Below are 16843 nucleotides of genomic sequence, written 5' to 3'. Positions count from 1 at the left end.
TTACGAATTGTTGCTTCGCCCGGTGCAGAGTCTGGATAACACTCATCAAGCCATTTTTTGGTATCGGCGGCACTTTTTTTCACCAAAAAGTAGTGTTTCATCAACACACGAAATTCCTTTTTTTCCATTTTTTTTCACAATAACAAAAGTAGCTTCACTCAAAATGCAATATCTCACAAACTAATAATCAGACAGCTGTCAAATTTATACACGTATCTTTTGAAGGTTGGTACTAACTGAAAATGGTATGGATTTAATTCTAGTGGCGCCCTCTCATAGAAACGATACGAACTTTTCAGCCGATCTGTTATATTGGTAAAAACTGAATATTTAATCTTTTAAAAACTATTCAATCCAGTGAAGATATTTGCTTGCTTGGTTAGACATTCTCTCTTACCGAGATAAGGTGAAACAGTAGTAGAGATGAATATTGTTCGCTCTTTTCTATTCTCGTTTATGGACAGCCATTCCAAGAAAACAACAAGGCTCATGCTTCCTCAAAAGCGATATGGTTCATACACGCTCATTCAATGTTACCCTAAAGTGAGTACAATTTCACTCACTCTCGTCAAAAGTGAAACTACTCTATTGTGAGTAAAGCTTGTATACTCACTTTTGAGTAAATATGGTATTTGTCAAATTCTTAGTAACATTTACTCAGTGCTACAAATAGGAAAATCAGCTCGAGTGAGTATATATTACTCAACAACATTCGAAATGAATAAGGAATTCTTTGCTTTAAACAAATACTGACTCACTTCCATCCAACGAATGAAGGGAGCCGCTACCTGTTCATCGGTCATTGGAAAGGATCCGTCTGCCTTCCTTCGTACTGGCATTTTGTACAGCATTCGTAGAAATCTGGTTTCGCCTCCATCAAATTTTTACACAACGTTTTCAAAACACTGTAAGTAAAACTTGTCAATTTCAAAACTGAGTAGAAGTTACTCAATCTTCTAAATCAATATTATTCCCTTTCTGACATTTGAATTAAATAAGCAAAAGTGAGTACAAATTACTCACTTGAGAGTAACATTGATTGAACGTGTAAAGCAGGTATAAGGAGTGTATCGAAAATAGGCTATCCACATACATTTGTGTTGTACGCATGTATATTTTTATGCTCAGATCACAGCATGCCTTGCGTTTGACTGTCAGCTTTCGTTTGTTTACTTGTTTGTGCGGTTGAAGTTTTGCGTTTTCAAAATGTCGCGTATTAAAAAGGAAGTGAAAATTAAGGTTCTGGACACATGGATAAGTGAGAAGGGTATTACTATGCGAAAATTGCCAAAGCGGTTTGGAATTCATCATGCCAGTATTAAAACCATCAATAATAAGTTCGAGAAACACTATTCTTTGGATGAGCTACCAGGAAGAGGCAGAAAACCCGGTTCTTTCAACCCGAAACTGGACCAGACAGTGGTATCTCTAATCATGAAGAACAAATCAATGTCAATACGTGATTTGGCCAAATGATCCAGCGCTTCAAGAGGCGAAATCACCTGAAGACCTACAAGAAGCAGAAAATCTCGAAACAAAGTGTAGAACAGAAAAAGCGACCAGTAAAAAGGGCCCGGAAATTGTATTCGCGTCTTTCGCAATGTCCGGATGCATGCGTTTTGATGGACGATGAGACTTATGTAAAGGAGGACTCAAAAACCCTTCCAGGTCCAAAATACTTTTCGTCGTTGGGGAGAATTTCGGTCGAAAGGAACTGGTATGACTAGCAATATGTTCCTGTGGTTTGAATTCAACCATTTTTTACACTACTGGAGCTATAAATGCAGAAATCTATCGATCTGAGTGTCTCCAGAAGAGATTGCTGCCTTTATACAAGAAGCATAGTACACCTCCACTGTTTTGGCCGGATTTAACGTCGGCTCACTATGCCAAAACGACTCAATTGGCTTGCGGAAACGGGGATACATTTCGTTGAGAAAAATATCAATCAACCAAATTGCCCTCAGCTTCGACCCATCGAACGTTACTAGGCAATCGTGAAGAGGGTCTTCAAGAAGACTGGTAAGGCAGCTGGGAACATGCAGGAGTCCAAAAAAAATTTGGCATCAAGCGTTCAAAAAATGCGATGCAAAACTTGTCCGGAAATTCATGAAGAGCGTTTTATCAAAAGTTCGAAAATTCACGAAGGAATAACTTAAATTTCATCCGGTTTTCATTATGCTCAAGTTTAACCTCGTACAATAATAGATCAATTTTTAGTTTAAATAAAATATCGTTTTTTTATCATAATTTGAAAGACAAAATTATATTGAAACGTACAGAATTGTTAAATAACTTTATGTTTAATTGCTTGCTCGAAATATAGGCATGAAAATAGATGTGAATTCACAAAATATTTTTATCTATATGTAAAACATTGTATCAAAAAATGTTAAATCGATTCCTATGAAAAAGTACTGTCAAACAAAAATTCAATGTAGTTTTGGTTACCAAACTGTAACATAATATCGCACTTGAACGCTTATCAATCCTTCCATTTTTCATACCCAATGTTTGCTGGATAAGATCTTGAATTAATATTTTAGTTCAACTTTGAAGTATTGCGAAAAAAAACTAGTTTCTTGACCTTTTGTGTTATGTTATATATCCAAAATGGAAATTCGACCAAAACAGTTTGGGGAACCACTACTCTAGAAGATGCAACAGCACACTAATTATCTGTTTTTGGTATTCGAGAATTTTTCATAGTCATCTGTCAAATTATAACTATTGGATATCGAAAAATTCAAGATAAATTTCTGGTACCACTGTTTTTGACAGATCACGTGTGGTTTGTGCCTTGCAGAGATGCCAGATCTGCAGATTTCCTACATAGTGCTGTAGACAGTGTTGGTGATTGTCGAAAATTTTACAGAAGCTGCTATATTGCTATCTATAATGTATACAACATTTTCAATCCGGTAGAAGATGCTGCAAGAAATCGTGTATCTCAATGCATGAACCGTGAGAAAATTTTTCTATATTTCTTCGCTCCACTTCATACTCTGAGTATTTCACCCCCTAAAAAAATTTACAGTCTAATAATGATCGTTGCTGTGTGGAATTTCCCAAGAGAGAATTTGACAATTATCGCAGAAAATCGAATCAATGATTCAACTTGGTGATTCTCATACTAGGTTGCAATATTTCAAAACCCTTGTGTGGAGCGTTCACAGGCATTTTCATAGACACAACAAAGGTTATATGCACATAGAATAAGCGGCAATAATAAAATGATACAGAATCGGATCGTGAAACGAGAATAAGCGACCGTTTGTTGCTTCAGAGAGAATTCCCACAGCAGCGTGCTAACTTTTGATTCTCAGAAATGTCATCGAGAGAAATTCGCTCTCGCACTGGTGTCTGTTCTATATATGTAGCCATGCCGGGTTTTTGTTGCTGCGATGATATCCGTCTCTCCTTGATGGCACTGATTCAATCTTGTGAAGAGTTGCTAGTGCGCGTTATTTGATACGATAAAAGCCATCCTTGGCTGCGGATATTTTTTGTTGTGCAGACTTTAGAAAATGGAGTTTTTCGCAGACTTTCGTCAAAATTTACAGACTTTTGAAATTGTCGCCAAGTAAGTTTAACGTATCATACTTTATATATAAATTGCAGCCAGCAAGACATACTTGCTAACTGCAGATTTTTTTCGGATACGCAGACATCTGCAACCCTGTCTGAAGATATTTGAAATTTTTACCTGACGTCTCTGGTGCCTTGTGTCATTGTCAAACTTGTTTAGTTTGGTCCATAACTTAATCATGAAACGTCGTTTGGTCTATAATTTAATCATGAAGGACGCTGGCAAAGTTGAAGGAAGATCCACTTTTTTTATCGAAACATTGTGCTCAACGACGAAGCTTATTTCGGGTTGAATGGAACAAGCAAAATTACCGCATCTGGAGTGAAGACCAGCCAGAAGCATTTGCCAGAGCTACCAATGTATTTCAGATAAGTCACTGTTTGGTGTGGATTATGGGCCGGTGACATTATTCGTAATATACCGGCCGATATGTTGGAGAGAGTTTGCCAAAATTTGGACCTTGGGCATCTAAAGCGGAGCTGCGGCCAACATTTGCATGGAATCATCTTCAAACATGAAGTTATATTGATCGTTCCATCGATTCCAATAAAGATTTCATCAATTTTCTTAAACTTTTTGTGTTATTTTTTAAATCAAATCCTAACACCCAAAATTTTCTATTGGACCGTTTGCTATGTAAATATTGCTCTTCAAGCCACAGGAACAGATGCCCTGCTGCATACGATATATATTTACGAACATCTACAGCCTAAGGGCATGTTCAGGAGTGTTCTAGTTCTAGATGCATAATTTATGTCAGTTTTAAAATTTAAATCTAGAATTTATAACAAAATAAACTGGCAGCCCCAGCAGCGTTTTATCTGTGTTTCAAATATAGAAAAAATAGAACGGCAGCGTATACCAGTTTTAAATTTGCGGTAGAACTGTTCGAATAAATAAAACTAAAACGGCTTGCTGAGTATACGTTTGTTTCAGTTTCAGTTATGTTATAGACCACCCATATGAATCTTGCAGCTGCTCTAAGAGCAAATTCAGCAGCTAGAAGTTCTATATGGAAGATCTATAATAGAACAGAAACTGGAACAAACGTATCCCCAGTAAGCCGTTCTAGTTTTATTTATTCGACCAGTTCTTCTGTCAAATTTAAAACTGGTCTACGATGTCATTCTATTTTTTGTATATTTGAAATACGAGTAAAACAGTGCTGGGGCTGCCAGTTTTTCTTTTTATAAAATCCAGATTTAAATTTTGTAACTGACATAAATTATGCATCTAGAACTAGAACACTACTGAATATGCCCTAGTGTGTTTGAAATCTCTGTCTCCTTTCCTCTTCCAGTCGCAGCATAATCTTCCTGTTCAGGAAGCTGTTCAAAATTTGTCCTGACTTAGGTTTTATCATCCTGTACTACGCATTAAAACTGTTTTGTACTCGTTTTCTTTCTCGAGCAGGAATCGTGCAAATCAATACCAACAGAAAATGAACAAATAACAGTGCAAACTTTACAAAATCGTTTCAACGAATAAATTTCAGCGCAAAACAGTCGAGGCACTGATATAGTGTAATTAATAAAAAAGTATTTGAAAAAATTGACGATAAAATACTTCATTACATTTTGTCTCACGTCGACTTTTCTGCGCTACTCTTGTGCTGGTTTAGTTCGTATCTTTCTGTAAGAGTTTTACTAAACCTTGAGATTTTAGATTTTGCACCTGATTGCGGCCATTTTGTTTCACCGTCTCTTAATCTCGGTCGCACCACAAACCATCTTTGCGCTCATTTTCAAATGGTGTTTGACAATAGTCGAATCAATTGGCAGTTGGGTTGCTGTCATTTTCGAAGAAAAATCCACCTCGTTGCCTAGATACCACTTCTCTGCTGTAGTGCCAAATCAGGACAATTCTTTACATGTCTATTGTGAGCTTAAATGTCCCAGAGAGGATGCTTTTCCAGGCACTAATTCTTGTACACTTTGGAAAATCATAGTCCGCAGACACCTTGCTAGATCATAGGATTTTAAAGGTAATAATAAATTTGAGCTTGGAAGAGACATCACCTCGAGTAATAACTTTATAGAAATTCTGTCCGAGAACCCGCCTATAATCCAACTTTACGAACGTTTCGTCCAGCCTGGTGGCAACAATAAGGCGCTCCAGCTAGTGCTATCGTAACCAACATCTCAGTCCTTCGGGGCCATCAAAGCTAGCAAGTCAGTGAGAGCAAAGTAAACAAAATGAAGTGAAATACAACACTTCATTGATTGTGAAAGTCAGTATTACAATTTGGCAGCGCACGTTTCATAAAGATATCACATTTATAATCAAACATAAAAAAAAACTTTCACAGCTAAATATCACAGATATTTAGCAACAACGAACTTATATACTTCTTCGTTGTTTTCGTCTTTGCGGAAAAGATGATGGTCACGAAAACATGGCGGCCTAGCAGGGACTTGGTTTCGTCATCCATGAGAATACATTCTTCGTATTTGGTAAGAAACTGATTGTAAAATTTCCGTGTACGCCTTTCGGCCACTAGATTCTGTTTCAAAACATTTCAGATTCGATCACTGGGAGCGCCACAGTAAAATAAACAGTGTGGCTAGATATTTAATCACTCAAGCTTCAGTGATATTGGTTTTCACGAAACTGTGAAACGGATTTGCACTTAGCAACGAGGGTGTGGGAAAATCCGATATAAGAATCAGGTGTTTGAAACTGACACGATTTTCAGTTTAATAACGTTAAAACTAGGGGGTTGACAGCAGTTAGGGTGTCGAAACTGGGTAAGGTTTGACATCAAGCACAAACGAAATTAATCTTCTCAGTTCCACCATTCGCATCTATTCATAACAATTCAAAACATTGCATAGACTCTAAGGAAATTGATACATTCGCATTGAATTTTCGCGTCACTATATTTCGCGTTTTCCATACAAAGTTTGCGGTGACGATCGCGACCTGTTAATTGTAAAATAATGCCACCACTAATGAGATGACTGCTGTTGGTACCGTCATCCTACTGGTTCTTATTCTCACTCAGTCAGTGCCTTCTTTGGAGAAACGAAAATGGGAAATTTCCCATGCCAACTCGGAACGCAACTTTGAATGCCTCATATAAATTTCATACAGTAATATCGCTGTTGGGAATTTCCTGATCAAATCAAAGTTAAACGACAAAGTTTTCACACTAGAAAGTTAGTCGTTTAACGCTCGGTCAAACTGATAGAATTTGCTCTGACCAAATTGAATGGAGTTTAGTTAAGAAGTTGTTTGTCCAAAGTTATCCGACTGCTGCTTTCTAAACAGCTTCTCTTCTACACACAGAGAAAAAAATGAAAAAATAGCCAAATTCGAGTGTTTTTATTGAAATAGTGACAACAGAAAATCTGGTTCGATATAGCGAATATTGTTGCTTGAAACTACAAAACATGATACATAATTTTCCTCAGTAAATTAGTTAGTTTTAAACAATATTTTAATAAAAATAACAAATATTTTACTTTTGCGTTCCTATCAATTTCTTGACAAACAATTCCACAGTAAATTCAATTTGAAAAATTAGTTTAAAATGAACGATCTGGAATAGTTTTACAGCCGATTTAGAAAATTGTTTATGTTTTTTGTTTCGCCCCTTCAAGTTATGTTATTGAATTTTAAACACACTTTATCCTATAATTCCAGAATCGGAAGTCGGATCCGGATGAAATTCTGGGTAGGGATACACGATCTTCCATTAGAATTCAAGTTTGTGAAAATCGCTCATACCACCACTGAGAAAAATGAGTGAAATCCATTTGGAAAATGTGATCACTACTTCCGGACCAGAAACCGGAAACCAGGATAGCCGTATTCGGTTTGCTTGGCCGTCTACTGATAATGACTACCGATTGAAATAGTTTTGAGGCCGATTAAAAAATTTGTTTTACGTGTTTTGCTTGGTTCTCTAAATGATGGTAAAAATATTTAAGACCATTCATTTGAATCAAAGTTTGTTGAAAATCGGTCACGTCATCTGTGAGACAAGTTAGTACGCGTATTTGCACATTTTAACCCATAGCTCCGGTACCGGAAGTCAGATCCAAACAAAATTCAGGAAATTTGTTTGGGACCATGAAACATTTCATTTGAATCTCAGTTTGTAAAAATCGGATCAGCCATCGCCGAGCAAAGTTAATGCAAAGAAAGGTTACGTACATACCTAAACACACAGACATTTTGCGTACTCGACGCACTGAGTCGAATGGTAATAAAACGTTTTAGTTGAAACAAACGAACTTCAATTCAGTTATTCCTACTAATTATTTTGTTCTATAAAATTATACATTTTTGTTAGTTTTATCTTACTCATAAATATAAAAAAAATAAGTATAGCAACTTTTCCAAGGATCAGAGGGCCGTGTGTCATATATCAATCGATTCAGCTCAACGAACTGAGCTAATATCTGTGTGTGCAAAATTCAGGGAGCGTGTTTCTCAGACATGGCTGATACGATTTTGACCAAACTGGTTGCAAATGCAAATTATTTATGCTATTGTTTTTGTTTTTAGATCTGATGATTACTTTCCGAGTTATACAAATCTTTATGTAAATTGCAGTGTTTTGACAATATTTGTCACAACTGATCTCGTAAATCAAATATGTTTTAGGAATTAAATTCTACACGATAATAGCTATCCAACAAGCCATAGATTATTAAAATCTGTAAACTTTTAACGAATCTAGCGATATTTTTGTGTAAACGACTTTTCCCTCTACTCCAGTAAACAGTGGTCCAAATTACACCAAAACGCGTTTTTGTTTGCACTTCAGAGATTTTGGAGTCTAAATGCCTTTAGAAGACGTGTCTCCTTCTCTTGATATAATCAAAATTTTTAGTAATCCATCTGGATGTGAGGTCAAAATTATAATTTGCCTTTATTGCGTCATAGAGAATTCATTTCTTCGGAGAATACCATATTATTACAACAAAACATGCCGAACACATGGACTCTTTAAAATGGATTGTTATCGAGATATGAAGTATTGTTGAACGGAAGCACTAAAATGTAGTTTTACCGTTTAACCTTTTTTATGAATATAAAAAAAATATGTATAGAATTCGTCTTAACTTTGGAAAACGAACTGAGGTTTTCTCATGTGTCTCCATGTGTATGCAAAATAAAGGGGTGTGAATCTCAGAACAGGCTGGTCCTTATCATAATACCAATCAAAGGAGTTTATAAGAATCTGTCAACTATTCATGAAAACATCGATTTTTTGCCATATCTTAATAGTTGGGTTTTTTTCTGACGAAGCACGATGAAACGAAGCTTGGAATCAAAATTAGATTCAATTTTCAATACGATCATTTCTGAGTGATTGAATGATTGAATACAGTACTCTACAGTAGAGTGTTTTGGCTCGATTTATTTTTTTTGCATGGTTCCTTTTTGGCAACATAATTGTTCGACTGTGACGTGTTAATCCTTATATTGAAAATTCTGCATCCTCTTCGAATTTAAAATTATGACCCACACATTTTTATGACTTGAAGGATTGTAACCGTCTTCAGGTACAACCACTGAGAAAAGGTAATTTTTATATCACTCAAAAATTAAAAAAAATATTTAATTTGTTTGAAATTGTCCTAATTATTTTAGTAAATATTTAGTCCCAGTTATTTTAATAAAACAATCGATGACCAGTCTTTCTAGCCACAATTTTTAAGGGAAAACCGATTGATGCAGAAAGCATGTGCGTTGATAAAAAAGGTGGAGATGATAGTGTGGTAAAACTTCATTTCAATCAAATATTTTTTGATGAAAATGAAATTTATGGCTGTTGACTGTCAGTATATTCATTCTCATTCATTTTTATTTTGTTGGCGGAGCTCCAAGAATTCATCGTCAATTGAATAACCGTACCTAGTCACCTGAAGTTTTGCTTGCTCAGTTTATAGTGCCAAGTAGCCTACCTGTTTCATTGTCTTCCTTGTCTTTACTGTGGGGAGTGAGCAAGTGAGAATGAATAGGCATAACACAAAACTCTCTCCGACCATAACGATAAATAGAGGGTGGCGATACTCATTTGAGTTTTCAATTATCACCAGCTAGCTAAAATTGATAATTTATTTAAGTATTGACGGCTTTCTCAGTCCCAAATCACTAGGCAAACGATTTAGTTCTTAAATTGCCCGACGTTTCGGCCGTTTTTGATGGTCTTTTTCAAGGGAAACTGTAAAGTAGTGTTTTTATTTTTGTCAAAAAGAAGGTACAATAAAGTTCTTTTTGACAATAATAAAAACACAACTTTACAGTTTCCCTTGAAAAGGGCCATGAAAAACGGCCGAAACGTCGGGCAATTTAAGAATTAAATCGTTTGCCTAGTGATTTGGGACTGAGAAAGCCATCAATACTTATATAAACTCATCTTCCAGTCGTTACAACCATCTTACATTGATAATTTCGACTGTTTGAAATGTATTGAGATGTGTTTCGAAATATCAAAAATGAAAACTGAAATAGGGAACAATTAATTTATGTTTATTTTGTAATTGATATTTCAGTTATCATGACGGGATGATGCCCAATCGGTGCGACTGCGAAGGGTTTGTGGTAGAATGTGAAGTTTACTGAAGTCGAGTGCTCGTCAGTGTGTGCATACATTCGATCTCAATTCAATTGAATGAAGTTTTACAGCACTGATCATCTCACTTCTAGTTGCATTAATTTTCTATACTACTTATATTTACATTTATGTTTGTTCTCAAATAATTTTACCACATTTAGCCCTTTTGTCGCGAGACGATCGAATTATTCACCATAGGTGTCCATCTTCTCTGTGTGACAAAAAGCAACTGTAATTTCTCTTCATGCACTGAGAACCTCAACGAGAGCTCTTCTCTTTTTACCACTGTTGTATACAGTGTGCACGCATCATGAGATCGCGTGTTTATATTCTTTCACCTCTACCAACGAATCGAATCAAAGTTCTCACAAATTCTCTGAGAGTGGACGCAGAAGTTTTCACCGAAATATACACGCGGGTGTGCACTCTGGTGTACGGTTCACATAAGAGAAGTGTGGGGCTCGCATAATCAGAAAAAAATACAATTTATCGTTGAGTTTTGTTTTTGCCTACTGCATTAAAGCCTTTATAGACAGCTTTACTCCCTATAAAATAATAAAAATCAGTGATCGCTTCCTAGTGCACGCTTGGGTGTATTTAGCGATAGCACGCGAGAGCGATTCAAATGCATACTTAAAATCTGTCTATTCGACAATGAAGACAAGTGCAATTTCTTACCCTTGGCATCTTAGAGCTTTTTTTTTTATCAGAACAAATTGGCTCAAATGGCACGTTCCCCTTGATATTTGGAGATTTGTGCCTTGCCATCAATTTGTTTTTAGCATCATTTTCCCGATATATAAGAGGGAAGGATTGAAAGGAAATGGTAAGGGTTGGACTAGGAGGATGGGAAAAAATGACGACACAAAAACACATAAAAGCAGAAGTAAATTCTGCACCCCTAAGGAATGCCGAACAATCTGCTGGGGATCACATCTGGTGGAAGCAGAAGTAAATTCTGAACTGAACCTCTAAGAGGTCCCGAACAGTCTGCTATTAATAAAACCTCCAACCCCCGAGAGGATTTAGAGATCTTACAAAAGCGACACCATTCTGCACTCCCGGAAGAATGCAGAACGATTCGCAGTATGTACGAGCAGAAGTAAATTCGGTACCCCCTAAAGGATGCCAAACAATCTGCTAAACCCTATTTAAGGTGAATACAGAAAGGATTCATTCACTCCATGAAGAACGATGAACCCTTCTGACTATAGCTCTTTACCACATTGGGTGAGAAACGAGAGAATATCCTTCAATTTTAGCTCCGCATACACAGACTCAACCATGTATGGAGAACCAAAAACCCGGATACGAAGCTGCGTCAATGCGGGGCAGTTACATATCAGATGATATGAAGTACCGTAGTCGCATTCACACAAATCACACGAATAATACTCAGCACGTTGAATAGTAGCCATGTGATAATTAAGTTTGCAATGTCCAGTCAGAGCTCTGACCAGAATACTGCAATGATGCTTGGAGAAATGCAGTAGACACTTTGACATTTTCAGATTTAAATCTGGTAGAAATGCTTTTGTCTGAGCGCAAGTTTGCAAGCTGCGCCAGTAGCTGGCATGTTTGGATGCAGCCCAAGAACGAATCTTGTGCTTTATCCAACTAGTTGAAAGTGGTAAAGCTGGTTCAGGACCAACGAAATCATTCGTTGCACCAGCTCTAGCCAACTCATCAGCCCATTCATTTCCAGTAATACCAGAATGGCCGGGTACCCATAAGAAGTAAACAGCATTTGAAATGCTGAGGTCCTCGATTTGAGTTCGACATGCGATCACTAGATTAGACCGTGAGTCATTCGAACTGAGTGCTTTTAAGGCTGCCTGACTGTCGGAACAAAAATAAATTAGTTTACCACAGATCCTCTGCTGAAGTGCCGATTGTACTCCACACAGAATCGCGTAGATTTCTGCTTGGAACACAGTACAGTATCTACCAAGTGAATGAGACTGCTCCAGCCTATTTCACGACAGTAGATACCAGCACCAGCACGACCATTCAACAGAGAACCGTCCGTAAAACAAACTATGTGTTCATCAAGTTGTCGTTCCAGACAACCAGACAATCATTCCTAACGAAGAGGATAGCTCACATTGAATGTTTTAAAAGGAAAACTGCATGTGAGAGTTAGGTCACTAGGAGCGAGTAAATACTCATCCCACGGAACCATTTGAGACCACAAGCGAGTGTGACTGGTAGCATATTCTAATGGGTTACTGTTCCAAAGCCCTGTAACCCTAAGACGGTATGCACAAGATAATGCTTCTTGTTTTAGGAACACATGTAGTGGTTTAATGCACAGTAGCGCCTCTAGAGCAGCAGTAGGAGTTGTCGTGAATGCTCCTGTCATCGCCATTAGGACCATCCTTTGGAGATGATTTAGCTTTGACTGAACTGTCGCGACTTCTCCTTTCTGCCACCATACAAGACATCCATATGCTAAAATTGGTCTAACAATAGTTGTGTAGATCCAATGAATATATCTGGGTTTGAGTCCCCATGATTTTCCAAAAGCTCGTCTGCATTGGCCGAAAGCCATGCAAGCTCTTTTAATCCTGAAGTCAATGTGAGCAGACCAATTCAGTTTTGAGTCAAGAATAACCCCGACGTATTTAACTTGATCGACCACAGTAACCTCTGAACCGAAGAACTGTAACGGACGAGCTCCTGCGATTATCCTACGATGAGTGAAAAGCACCATTGATGTTTTGCCCGGATTTACAGATAATCCAACCTGACAACACCATTGTTCAACAGATCGCAGGGCTTGCTGCATTAAATCAAAGAGAGTGTTAATGCTTATACCGGTCATCAATATATGCTAATCGTCGGCAAAACCATAAGTCGGAAATCCAAGGTTATTAAGTTTCCTCAACAAACCATCAGCGACTAGGTTCCATAAAAGTGGGGATAGTACACCACCTTGAGGACACCCACGGACACTCAGCTTTCTAATCTCTGCTTGCCGAAACGATGAACAAAGAAGTCGATTGCTAAGCATTGCGTGTATCCAATTTGTGATACTTGAAGGTATGCCATGACCACGGGCTGCTTCCAGAATTGAATTGAAAGACACGTTATCAAAGGCACCTTCAATATCTAGGAAAACTCCCAAGCAAGATTGCTTTTGTGAGAAAGCTTTTTCAATGTTGTACACAACATCATGTAACAAGGTTGTAGTGGACTTTCCACGCTGGGAAGCATGTTGCATTCCATGTAGCGGATGCACGCCCAAACTAACATTCCTGATATAGTGATCTACTATGCGTTCCACTGTTTTAAGAAGAAATGAGCTAAGACAGATAGGCCTGAAACTCTTCGCTTCCTCATAAGTGTCGCGACCGCCTTTGGGAATAAATTTGACAATTATTTCCTGCCAGGCTCTTGGAATATATCCAGTCGCAAGACTAAAAGTAAGTATTTTCTTCAAAACATGTTTGAAATGTTCATACCCTTTCTGCAGTAACACTGGGAAAACTCCATCCTTTCCAGGAGACTTGTACGGAGCAAAACTCTCAACTGCCCATTTGACCGATTCAATCGTCACAACGCTTCGAGCAAGGGCCCAAGAATCGTAACTACCTGAAAAAGTCTCGGGAAGAGCTGTCGGTGATGGATCCATACATCCTGGAAAGTGAGTGTTAAAAAGATATTGAAGTACATCACCTTCATCAGACAAGTGCTCACCATCTGAAGTTCTTAAGAAACTGACATTAAAGTCCTTAGACTTCGAAAGTAACTTATTTAATCAGTTAGCATCGTTGAGACTAGAGACATTTGTGCAAAGACCTTTCCAACCACTTCGCTCAGAGCATTTTTGTGAGCCCTTCGAGCCGATACGAATGCCTCCGATACATCTCTGCGTCGGTGGTTCCAAGCTCAAGTTTCCTTAGTCTAGCAAGTACAGCATTCCACCAAGGAGTTCCTCTAGTAGCTCGCACAATGCGAACTGGACAAGCCTCTTCATATGCTGCAACTATGAATGAGTTTGTCTCGTCGACAACATTTTCCATATCATTTAGGCCCACAGAATCTAGTCGCCAAGCACTCTTCATAGAGGTCCCAGTTTGTAGATTTGGGATTACGATATATGACAATATCAAATTTAACGTTTGAATGATCAAAAAAGATGTACTTATGATCAGACAACGAAGGTTCGAGCTCATCGGAGACGAACCAATTCACCAACTCATGCGCAATTCTATCAGAGCAGAGAGTTACGTCCAAAATCTCCTCTCTTCCAGATCTCGCAAAAGTTGAATGATTTCCTGTATTGACTATGGCGAAGATTGGTTATGCGGTAAATATTCCGAACAATTGACATATTTCCTGTCCATGCCATCAATAGTCATACCAACTGTGACAGCACAAATATCCCGAGTTGTGAGCTCCGATATGAGAGAAACATCGAGAGCACTATTTGCAAGTATGCATGCTCGAGGCATTTCACGTGGATTAGTCATACCGCTCTTGTTGAAGGCAACAAAGACTGGGTTTAACAATTTTCCAACGTAGAAGTTTCCCTTTTGGAAATATGGTTCTTGAACCAAAGCTATAGAAGCTTTACCTTCTTGCAGAAGTCTGGATAGATTCATAGTTGCTGTACGTTTATGCTGAAGATTGATTTGTGCCACTCTAACCATTATCAATTAGAGTAACGAACATTCCACCTCCAGCACTTATCGTACAACAACTACAAGAAACCAAATATATTGGCTTATAATCGCCTATAGCGAACCATGTAAGGATTTTTTTAAATGTTTTAATCATTTAAATCCCACGAGTTGCGAAGAAAGAAGTCGTCCACTGTGCCAGAGCTTCGCTTAACACAGTAAGGGAAAATCCCAAGATATTCCGTTCACGACTGCATTGTTTAACCTCCTGCAGCCACTCAGCCATCGGCACGGAAATACACCTTGACTTAGGAGTTCCTATTTTTGTGGCCTTTTACGACATGGAACAGGAAACCAGTGGATCAATTCTTGGTAAAAAATAATTCCGCCGGATGCTACACGGCTTACCTGTTTGGTGGACTTATACCACCGGTACAGGTGGACCGTAGCGTTATTCTTAGCCAGTTGGGAAACCGCTACCGACACTACACGGCTATCTAGGCTGCTCAGAGAGGGAAGTTGACATTGATGGTCAACTTCCATGGATGGCCGAGCAGCCTGTGCAATTTCTTTTTCGTGCCGTGTTCGCCGGCTACACCCTCAGTATATGCATGAAATAGTGTCCGCTAACTAACTTACATTGGTGTATTACTCTAGTGCAATGTCATCGCTGTTATTCACATACCAAAATCAAGTCCAACGACTCGGTGCACCATCAGTCTGGTCAAGATAGAGATCCTGAATCAAATATTTTTTGTACAAAAAATGTGCTTTGTAATGTTATGCAATTTTCAAAAATATTTTTAATTTTCAATACATACGTTTGAATTGTTGAAAATTTGTGGGAAATGAAATAAGCAGATAAAATTTAACTTATAAACCTTGTACAAATTTTATCTGCGGAGATAAAATTGCTCAGTTTCTTAAGAAATAAATCTTATACGATGCAATTAAACAATAAACTTTGTTGTATCAATACAAAGATAAGATCATAGATAAATTGGACCAAATTGTTTCTAGATATAAATATATAGCAGAATTGAGTCAATAATGGTCAATAAAATCAGTCGATATGAACACATTTTTCGTTTGACCAGACCAAATTTTGATTCAAATCAAGAGCATATTAGATGTAAAAAAGAAAAATTAGTTAGAACAATCATATTCTAGTTGAAAATGAACATAAATCAAATTTAGCAATCTACTAACTGCTTCGTTATTTATAAACATGTTCCATTTCTCTGCGTGCATTTCTTTTCAGATTTCTCATGTACCTGAGGGAATTCCATCTCGTTGAACCGCGGGCTTTTTCCAAACTGCGAAATCTGCGAACGTTGTATATAGCTCACGCACCCAAACTTCAGTTCCTGGAAGCAAATGTGTTCGAAGGCATATCCAGCAAACTGAAAACATTGTAAGTACTAGAGGTAGGCTAACCGAGCCGGTATTAGATCATAGCCATTTTTGTACGACAAATGACTATGTTAGCTATTTTTCAAAGCAGGGCAAACGAACATAGACAACAAATGAACACAAAAAACATCGGTGAATGTTTCGACTTCGGTTCAAATTCCTATTTAGAAATGATCGTATCTCGATATTCCTCCAGACCAGAGTGCAATCACCTTCATCAAATTCGTATGATATTATTGCCAGTCATGGCGTCTCGTAATTCGGCATCCCGTACAAACTTCTTGACAGTAAATCTCGTAATAATTTTTTGACAGTAAAAGCAGACTATGGAAGGCTATTTCTATAAATTTCGATTTGTATTTATAGTACTAACTGAAAAGAAAATAGATTCTCATCTTCCTTCTGGACTACTTTGAAACTATACTCCATTTTCTTTGAGTGCTCGGAGTAAAACTTCTGCAAAATATTGCGTCAGAAAATAACTGCTTCCTTGCGAAAATGTAAATTTCGGCCAAATCTAACACATATTTTCAAATTTCGGTAAACGTGTTTGTTGATTCCGGTATAATCGTTATTCACTGAAGAGTTCAGCAAAAAGTTATGTTAATCAGTAAATATTTTAAACGAATTTCGGAAATGATAATA

At 37.6% G+C, this 16843-nt stretch overlaps 1 protein-coding gene across 3 annotated transcripts in view; it reads left to right on the top strand.

The window, feature by feature from the left end:
- LOC131439850 (thyrotropin receptor) overlaps window positions 1-16843 on the top strand; it is a 107883-nt gene that overhangs the window by 65243 nt on the left and 25797 nt on the right. For all 3 annotated transcript variants that reach the window (XM_058611010.1, XM_058611009.1, XM_058611011.1), the window contains exon 3: window positions 16047-16199. In XM_058611010.1, the coding sequence (XP_058466993.1) occupies window positions 16047-16199 (153 nt within the window). The remainder of the gene's footprint in view (window positions 1-16046; window positions 16200-16843) is intronic.

This window comes from Malaya genurostris, chromosome 1 (assembly GCF_030247185.1).
Source record: "Malaya genurostris strain Urasoe2022 chromosome 1, Malgen_1.1, whole genome shotgun sequence".
NCBI classification, from domain to species: domain Eukaryota; kingdom Metazoa; phylum Arthropoda; class Insecta; order Diptera; family Culicidae; genus Malaya; species Malaya genurostris.
Note: the sequence above shows the minus strand (reverse complement) of the source record. Positions and strands in the feature narration are given on the sequence as shown.